At 46.7% G+C, this 9,976-nt stretch overlaps 1 protein-coding gene across 1 annotated transcript in view; it reads left to right on the top strand.

The window, feature by feature from the left end:
- The first annotated feature begins 9,467 nt into the window (after positions 1 to 9,467).
- OCIAD1 (OCIA domain containing 1) overlaps positions 9,468 to 9,976 on the top strand; it is a 39,140-nt gene continuing 38,631 nt past the window's right edge. The window contains exon 1 of the mRNA XM_077477511.1: positions 9,468 to 9,613. Coding sequence (XP_077333637.1) covers positions 9,572 to 9,613 — 42 coding nt within the window. The 5' untranslated portion in view covers positions 9,468 to 9,571. The remainder of the gene's footprint in view (positions 9,614 to 9,976) is intronic.

The raw sequence follows: 9,976 nt of genomic DNA, 5'->3' as shown, positions 1-9,976 counted from the left end.
GAGGAGCCTTAACAGGAAGGGACCCTTATATAACATACTGTACATATAGAGGAGCCCTAACAGGAAGGGGCACTTATATAACATACCGTACATATGGAGGGACCATAACAGGAAGGGGCCCTTATATAACATACTGTACATATAGAGGAGCCCTAAAAGGAATAGGCTCTTATATAACATACTGTACATATAGAGGAGTTCTAACAGGAAAGATCCCTTATATAACATACTGTACATATGGAGGAGCCCTAACAGGAAGGGGGGTCCATATACAACATACTGTACATATAAAGGAGTCATAACAGGAAAGGGCCCCTATATTGCACACTGTACATATACAGCAGCCATACCAGGAAGGGGCCTCTATATAACATACTGTACATACAGAGGAACCATAACAGGAAAGGGCCCTTATATAACATACTGTACTTATAGAGGAGCCATAACAGTAAGGAGGCCATATACAGCACTGTATATATGGAGGAAACACAACAGGAAAACACTGTATAACTCTGTACATATGGAGGAGCCATAACAAGAAGGGGCCCTTATATAACACGCTGTACATATAGAGGAGCCAAAACAGGAAGGGGCCCTTATATAACATACTGTACATAAAGAGGAGCCACAACAGAAATGGGCCCTTATATAACATACTGTACATATGGAAAAAACCATAACAGGAAGGAGCCCTTATATAATAGACATGTGCATTCGTTTTCGTCCGAATGCATTTTCGTCCGAATTTCAGCTATTTTCGTTTTCGTTTTGACAAACGATAACGAAAGCACAAAATCCGAAAAACGAAAGATCCGACATAAATAAATGCTTTATTTTCGTTTTCATTGTTACAACAGTTCGATATAGAATAGGAGATTCGACATGACTCTGACAACAATCTGTGTCTATAGAACCTGCGGTCGAATGTGCTTAACCTTACCTCTATTAGTCCAAGATTATATAGAGAAAATATTCGACAGAGAAAAAAGATTTGACAGAGAGAAAAGATTCTGCAAGTTACTGTCCTAAAAAGTGTTTGGGGACCCGGGTCCTGCCCCAGGGGACATGGATCAATGCAAAAAAAAGTTTTAAAAACGGCCGTTTTTTCGGGAGCAGTGATTTTAATAATGATTAAAGTGAAACAATAAAAGTGTAATATTCCTTTAAATTTCGTAGGGGGGGGTTGTCTATAGTATGTCTGTGAAGGGGCGCATGTTTCCCGTGCTTAGAATTGTCCCTGCACAAAGTGTCATTTATGCAGGAAAAAAAGTCCTTTAAAATCACTCGCAGCTATTATGAATTGTCGGCTCCGTAATACAGAGAACACTCATTGAAAGTCATTGATAAAAAAATAAATAAATAAATAAATAAAAAAGCGTGGGGGTCCCCCAAATTCAATTACCAGGCCCTTCAGGTCTGGTATGGATATTAAGGGGAACCCTGCCTCAAATTTAAGAAAAAATTTGACGTGGGGTTCCCCCTAAATATCCATAACCAGACCCTTCAGGTCTGGTATGGATATTAAGGGGAACCCCGCATCAAATTTAAAAAAAAATTGACGTGGGGTTCCCCCTAAAAATCCATACCAGACCCTTTATCTGAGCACGCAACCTGGCAGGCCGCAGAAAAAGAGGGGGGGACGAGAGAGGGGCCCCCCCTCCCTCCTGAACCGTACCAGGCCACATGCCCTCAACATTGGGAGGATGCTTTGGGGGTCTGTGACCCCTCAAAGCACCTTGTCCCCATGTTGATGAGGACAAGGGCCTCATCCCCACAACCCTGGCCGGTGGTTGTGGAGGTCTGCGGGCGGGGGGCTTATCAGAATCTGGAAGCCCCCTTTAACAAGGGGACCCCCAGATCCCGGCCCCCCCCTGTTTGAAATGGTAAGGGGGTACAAAAGTACCCCTACCATTTCACAAAGAAAGTGTAAAAAATGGTTAAATAAAACAAACACACTTTTGAAAAATTCCTTTATTAAAAATAAAAAAATAAAAAAAAGATTCCAGCGGTGGTAATCCACTCTTGCTATCCAGCGACGGACGGTCATCTCTCCAGCGATGTCTCATGTCATCCAGCGCAGCGAATACATCCTTCTTCTGTCTCCTCCACGGAGACACTGCAGGCATTCCGGCGGCTGACGTTTCTTATATACGGAGGGCGGGGCCACCCGTCACCTGACCCCGCCCCCCTCTGACGCAAGGGGAAACCCGGGGTTCCCTGTGACGTAGGGGTGACCCTCTGATGTAACACAGGCAGGTTTCCGTTACATCAGAGGGGGCGGGGTCACCCATACGTCACGGGGAACCCCGGGTTTCCCCTTGCGTCAGAGGGGGGCGGGGTCAGGTGACGGGTGGCCCCGCCCTCCGTATATAAGAAACGTCAGCCGCCGGAATGCCTGCAGTGTCTCCGTGGAGGAGACAGAAGAAGGATGGATCGCTGCGCTGGATGAGATGAGACATCGCTGGAGAGATGACCGTCCGTCGCTGGATAGCAAGAGTGGATTACCGCCGCTGGAATCTTTTTTTTATTTTTTTATTTTTAATAAAGGAATTTTTCAAAAGTGTGTTTGTTTTATTTAACCATTTTTTACACTTTCTTTGTGAAATGGTAGGGGTACTTTTGTACCCCCTTACCATTTCAAACAGGGGGGGGCCGGGATCTGGGGGTCCCCTTGTTAAAGGGGGCTTCCAGATTCTGATAAGCCCCCCGCCCGCAGACCTCCACAACCACCGGCCAGGGTTGTGGGGATGAGGCCCTTGTCCTCATCAACATGGGGACAAGGTGCTTTGAGGGGTCACGGACCCCCAAAGCATCCTCCCAATGTTGAGGGCATGTGGCCTGGTACGGTTCAGGAGGGAGGGGGGCCGCTCTCTCGTCCCCCCTCTTTTCCTGCGGCCTGCCAGGTTGCGTGCTCGGATAAAGGGTCTGGTATGGATTTTTAGGGGGAACCCCACGTCAATTTTTTTTTTAATTTGACGCGGGGTTCCCCTTAATATCCATACCAGACCTGAAGGGTCTGGTTATGGATATTTAGGGGGAACCCCACGTCAAATTTTTTCTTAAATTTGAGGCAGGGTTCCCCTTAATATCCATACCAGACCTGAAGGGCCTGGTAATTGAATTTGGGGGACCCCCACGCTTTTTTTTTTATTTTTTATTTTTTATTTTTATCAATGACTTTCAATGAGTGTTCTCTGTATTACGGAGCCGACAATTCATAATAGCTGCGAGTGATTTTAAAGGACTTTTTTTCCTGCATAAATGACACTTTGTGCAGGGACAATTCTAAGCACGGGAAACATGCGCCCCTTCACAGGCATACTATAGACAACCCCCCCTACGAAATTTAAAGGAATATTACACTTTTATTGTTTCACTTTAATCATTATTAAAATCACTGCTCCCGAAAAAACTGCAGTTTTTAAAACTTTTTTTTGCATTGATCCATGTCCCCTGGGGCAGGACTCGGGTCCCCAAACACTTTTTAGGACAGTAACTTGCAAATTAGCCTTTAAAATTAGCACTTTAGATTTTGAACGTTGGAGTCCCATAGACTTTAATAGGGTTCTAAAGTATGCTATATAGTTAGCTCCATCGAATCTTCTTTATACATTCGACAGACACCATAAGCCTTCCAAGACAGATTCGACCGTAATTCATGTGGATTTTCGGACGAATGCAATTTTTGAACGAAAAACGAAACAAATAAAAACGAATTTCGGGAGTAACTAAATAAATTAAGTTTTCGGACGAAAACGAAATTCCGAAACGAAATATTTTACTCTGCACATGTCTATTATATAACATACTGTACATATAGAGGAGCCACAACAGGAAGGGGCCCTTTTATAACATACTGTACATATAGAGGAGTCCTAACAGCAAGGAGCCCTTATACAACATACTGTACATATAGAGGAGCCACAACATAAAGGGGCCCTTATATCACATACTGTACATATAGAGGAGCCCTAACAGGAAGGGGCACTTATATAACATACCGTACATATGGAGGGATCATAACAGGAAGGGGCTCTTATATAACATACTGTATATATAGAGGAGCCCTAAAAGGAATAGGCTCTTATATAACATACTGTACATATAGAGGAGCCCTAACAGGAAGGGGCCTTTATAAAACATAATGTACATACAGAGGAGCCATAACAGCAAGGGGGCCCATATACAACACACTGTATATATGGAGGAGCCACAACAGGAAAACACTATATAACTCTGTACATATGGAGGAGCCATAACAAGAAGATGCCCTTATATAACATACTGTACATATAGAGGAGCCCTAACAGGAAGGGGCCCTTATATAACATACTGTACATATGGAGGAACCATAACAGGAAGGGGCACTTATATAACATACTGTACATATAGAGGCGCTCTAACAGGAAGGGGCCCATATATAACATACTGTGTATTTATAGGAGCTCTAACAGATATGGGCCCTTATATAACATACTGTACATATGCATACCGCCAACATTTTGAAATGGGAATGAGGGACACTTACTAGCAAATGTATGTAGGCATAGGACACGCCCCCTGCCACACCCCCTTAAAGGAGAATTAACCAAAAAAATCCACAATTGCTTTTTTTACCACTACTATTCCTTTATATTGGCTTTTAAAATGTACAAATGCAGCAGTTTAGAAATTGGATGAAAGGTTTAGCACTGGGAAACACCTTTTGAAAGATAAAAAGTGTATTTTATATACAACTATATAGATCAGACCAAAATGAGGGACAAATGAGGAGGAAAGAGGGAGAGAGGGACATTGCTCCAAATCAGGGACAGTCCCTCAAAATCAGGGACAGTTGGGAGGTATGTGGATATGGAGGAACCATAACAGGACAGGGCCCTTATATTAGGGTGACCAGACATCCCCGGTTTTCGGGGACAGTCCCCGGGTTGAGGACACTGTCCCTGGACCAAGTCTGTCCCCGGATTTGAACAGGGAGTGGGGCAACTTCAAAGACAGTAAGTGCAGAATTTGAAAAAAAAAAAAAATCTGAATTACACCCCCCCCCCTCCCCCCCCCCGCTCTGCCGCACCTACTATTATCTGTGCCCCTTTCTGTTGATCATGTGCTGGTCAGAGCGGAGGGAATATTTCTTCAGTTTTAGGTGCATGGCCATCCAGCTCTGCTCGCATGTTTTTCTGCCTTGGCTCAAGTCCTGGACAGCCACCTACCTGCTCATGTCCTTGCCTTCTCTGGCGGAGTGATTTTTCTCCGCTCACCACCCAGTACTAGCCGGGGCCTAGTGAGTAAGACTTGACAGGCTGTGAGGCAGGCGGCAGCGGCAATGGGCAGAGAGAGCACTGATTGCCGCCATTACTAGTAAAAAAAAAATATCCCCGGATTTCATTTTAAAAATCTGGTCACCTTACCTTATATAACATTCTGTACACATAGAGAAGCCCTAACTGGACGGGGCCCTTATATAACATATTGTACATATGGGGGAGCCCTAACAGGAAGGGGCCCTTATATATAAATACTGTACATATGGATGAACCATAACAGGAAGGGGCCCTTATATAACACACTGTACATATACTGTAGAGGAGCCATACAGGGCCAGACTGACCTACCAGGATATCGGGAGTCCGGGACATCTCCAGTAGGCTGCCTGCCCTGGGGCCACTTTGAGCTACGCTGTGGCTGCAGCATAGCTTCCAAGCAGAGTCCTGCTGTGTCACGGAGCTCAGTGTGAAGTTGCGCTGTGACAAAGGTCTCGCCCTCCTCCTAGACCAGCTTGTGTGATAGATGCAGTGTTCTGTCTATCACACAAGCTTGTCTAGGAGGGGGGTGGGACTTTTGTCACAGCGCAACTTCACACTGAGTTCTGTGACACAGCGTGAGATGGGCGCTGTGCCTGTGCGTAATCCACTGGCACTAACTGGTGAGGCGGCAATGATTGACACGGTAAGACAGCAGTGATGGGCACAGTAAGGCTACATTGATTGCCACAGTGAGGTGGAAATGATTGGCACAGTGAGGCGGAAATGATTGGCACAGTGAGGTGGAAATGATTGGCATGGTGAGGCTACATTGATTGGCACGGTAAGGCGGCAATAATTGGCATGGTGAGATGGCAATGATGGGCACAGTGAGGCTGCATTGATTGGCACGGTGTGGTGGCAATGATTGGCATGGTGAAGCGGCAATGATGAGCACAGTAAGGCTGCAATGATGGGCATGGTAAGGTGGCAATGATGAGCACGGTAAGGCTGCATGGATGGGCACAGTGAGGCTGCATTGATGGGCACAGTGAGGCTGCATGGATGGGCACAGTGAGGCTGCAATGATGGGCACAGTGAGGCTGCAATGATGAGCACAGTAAGGCTGCAATGATGGGCACAGTGAGGCTATATTGATGGGCACAGTGAGGCTGCATTGATGGGCACTGGTGAGGCTGCATTGATCTCTTGCACCATGTCTGCATTCTCTTACCATCTTTAGTATTATGTCCTCAGTCTCTAATCATCTCCTGTACCATGCCCACAGCCTCTGACCATCTCCTGTACTATGCCCGCAGCCTCTAACCATCTCTTGTACCATGTCCGCAAACTCTGACCTTCTCTTGTCTTATATCATGTCTGCAGTCTCTGAGGGAGTCTGGAGAGGAGTTAAGAATGGGAGCACTGCCGGGATGGGGGTCATGGAAAAAGTCAGACATGTGTGGACTGTGGAGAGGAGACTATAGTATAAAACCAGAGCCACCGAGCTGGAGCCGACTGACTGAGCTCTTCACAGTGTACCTGAGAGGAGGTTAGTGATAGCACCGCCAGGCCAGTATGGGGGGGGGGGGGGGGTCACTGATGTAAGGGGGGAGTGAATACAATAATGTAAAGGGGCACTGATATAAATTTTTCCCCCTTATACCAGTAACCCACCCCCCTTACCTTAGTGTATTATTTTTTCTGCAGGAGGTGGTCTCTGGTCACCAAAGCCCCCCCCCCCCCCCATTTCCAGAGTCCCAGTTGATGATTCCTCCACTTTTAACTGAAAATTTCTGTATATATATATATATATATATATATATATATTGTAGACATGTCACTGGAGAAGTGATCGAGGGGGTGTACATCTCACCTAGGTTGCTACACAGTGTGAGATGGTAAATCCAGGATGGATCAGTTTCTCAGCAGCGATATGCTGCTGAGTTGTTATTTAATTTTGCCGGGCCTGGGTTTATATGGAATGGCAGGTAGGTTTGGTAGAGGGACCTGTCATTCCACATCCCCCGATCCAGTTCTGGGTTTGGGATCAGGTGAGCTTTGATCCTAATTAGCCTGGGAAGCTAAAGGCTCTGCAAGGTCTGCAGGTGATTGCTCTCAGCCAGGGAATGAACAATCTGTGTGTTGAAGGAAGCTGCAAGCACAGCCACTGCTGGAGCTAAAACTCACCCTGCGACATCCAGGCGAAAGACGCTGTGTTTGTAAGTGTCAGATAGGTGAGCAGAACCTGTTAGTAAGCGCCCAGCCGGGCTAGGACTTTTATTTTTGTTGTACTTAGAAAGCACGGTGTTGCTGTATATTTTGTTTGCTGGACTGTTTGTACCACGAATAAACGCCAAGATCTGCTTTATAAATTCCAAGTCTGCTGTGAACTGTGTCCAAACACACCCTACCCCGGGAAGATCCCTTACAATATATATATAAAGCCCTATGTGCTTTCATATCTTATCTATATTTTATACGCTCTTCAAATGTGCTTTAAAATGTATGGTTTTCCCTTTTATGAACAAGAAAATAATGACGCTATGTTGTTGTGCTGGTATAAAATGCTATGGGGCTGGTATGAAATTATTTACAGGGCTAGTTTTTATTCCCAGTTCGGTGTTCTGCCGAGAAAGGTCCCCCCGGCAGATAATGACCCCCCCTTGTACTGCACAGGCGCAGTGCTTGCATAGTTGCCAACTGTCCCGAATTTCCCGGGACATTCCCGGGATTAGGACATTTGTCCCAAATTAATTTTTGTCCCGGGAAATGTCCGTGGAAATTCGGTTTGTCCTGGGAAATTCAAATTTTACGTTTTTCGTCGCTAGGTCTGCAAAGTGGATGTGGGGGCCAGTCTGTGGATGTCGGGGCCTGTCTGTGGATGTGGGGGCCAGTCTGTGCAGGATGTCGGAGCAGTCTGTGCAGGATGTCGGGGCCAGTCTGTGCAGTATGTGGGGGCCGGTCTGGAGATGTAGGGGCCGGTCTGGAGATGTGGGGGGGGGCAGTCTGGATGTCAGAGGGGCACCAGATGTAAGGAGGGGCTCTGCTGATGGACACAGATGTGAGGAAGGTACCTCTGATGGGGCACCTGATGTAAGGACAGACTCCGCTTGGGACACCTGATGGAATCTGGTGGCAGGCAACGTGGCTAGTGACGCGCTCATGGCTCCCACTGATTCTGCATTATGGTGAGTTGAATGATTTCATTTCATATTACAATGTAATAATAGAAATAATGCGCTTCAATCATCCTGACACCATAACAATCATGGCGCCGGGATGATTGAAGCGCCAACACCAGGTATTTGGAGTATCTTTATCTGCTGATTGTCAAACTCTGGAAAACACATATTGCTATTGTGGTGTAGGATTGGGGGGCTGCTGTCTCTCCTTTCCCTCTCCCCCCCCACATTCATCTCAGACTCTAACCACACCCCTTTGAGCCACGCCCCATGCAAGCCACACCCACTATTTTATGTAAACCATGCCCATATTTTCACATTTTCACCCTTTTCTGTCACACCTATAACCGCATGCCCCGCCCCCTAATTATAATACAACTCCAGCCACTGCCAAAAAAAGTGTCCTGGGTTTTTTTTTTTTACAATGTTGGCAACTATGTGCTTGGCGCAGTTCCATCCACAACGGAGCCGTTGAAAATAGCCGAAACACCTGTGAGTCATCTATGCACGGCGCCTGCGTTCCAACACTGTTGTAAGACAGCACTTTGTAACGGGCCCCTTGCGGGCTCACTTTGCTTGCCACGCTTCGGGCACGGCCTCGCTTCGTTCTGCATATTTATAATCTAACTCTATGTCCACTTGGATGGTGGGGCTTGAACCTGGACAGGCGCTGTGTAGAGCTGATGATCAGCTGTTCATCTTCGGAGGCTTTTGGCGGCTCCGTAGTCGTTCGTACTGCGCAAGCGATGCGCCTGTGCAGTACAGGGGGGTCATTATCCGTCGGGGGAACTATTTCAGCAAGACACTGGTCCTGGAGCCATAACAACAAGGGGGCCCTTATACAACACAATGTATATATGGAAAAGCCACAACAAGAAAACACTATATAGTCTGTACATATGGAGGCGCTATAACAGGAAAGGCCTTCATATTACATACTATACACATGGAGGAGCTTTATTAGGAAGTGACACACATATAGCACTACACACACCAGCACGGCCTGTTCTGCATTACACTGTGATAGGGAGGGGGGGTTGTCCGGGGAACTCTTTCCGGGTGAACAGCGGATTTCCGGTGCGCAGGGTATACACATCCCTAGAAGATTTGAGGTCATTGCTGTCAGATGGTTGTTGTGTCGTAGAGATGAGCGCCCCGCAGGAAGAATACGGCCAACCTGACGCGCAGGTAGATGGGGGGAATGCAGACACAGGGAAGGGGGATCACCGGGCACAGTGCCGGCCCGCTCTGCACTCACATGGTGTACATCCTGATCACTTCATTCTCCTCTCCTCATATCATACACGCTGTGCTACACACCTCCTCCCCTCACACACATTCCATGTACAGGAAGAGTCTATGAGGAGTTGCAGCGATCGGGTAGAGAGGAGGAGAGTGTGGTACAGTGGGCAGATCCTTCCAATCTTGGCTCTATTGGATCCCTCACGTTCCTATAGAGGAGAGGCCTGGTGTATTAGAAAATTGATTGTCTGCAGTGGATCCAAGATGACCAAGTGTATCTGTATTGGTCTGAGAGATTGCTTTAGGTTC

This window comes from Lithobates pipiens, unplaced genomic scaffold, assembly GCF_037356315.1.
Source record: "Lithobates pipiens isolate NorthernLeopardFrog02 unplaced genomic scaffold, aLitPip1_a1.2 Scaffold_13, whole genome shotgun sequence".
NCBI lineage: Eukaryota > Metazoa > Chordata > Amphibia > Anura > Ranidae > Lithobates > Lithobates pipiens.
The sequence above is the reverse complement of the archived record's forward strand: the minus strand, read 5'-3'. Positions and strand labels throughout refer to the sequence as shown.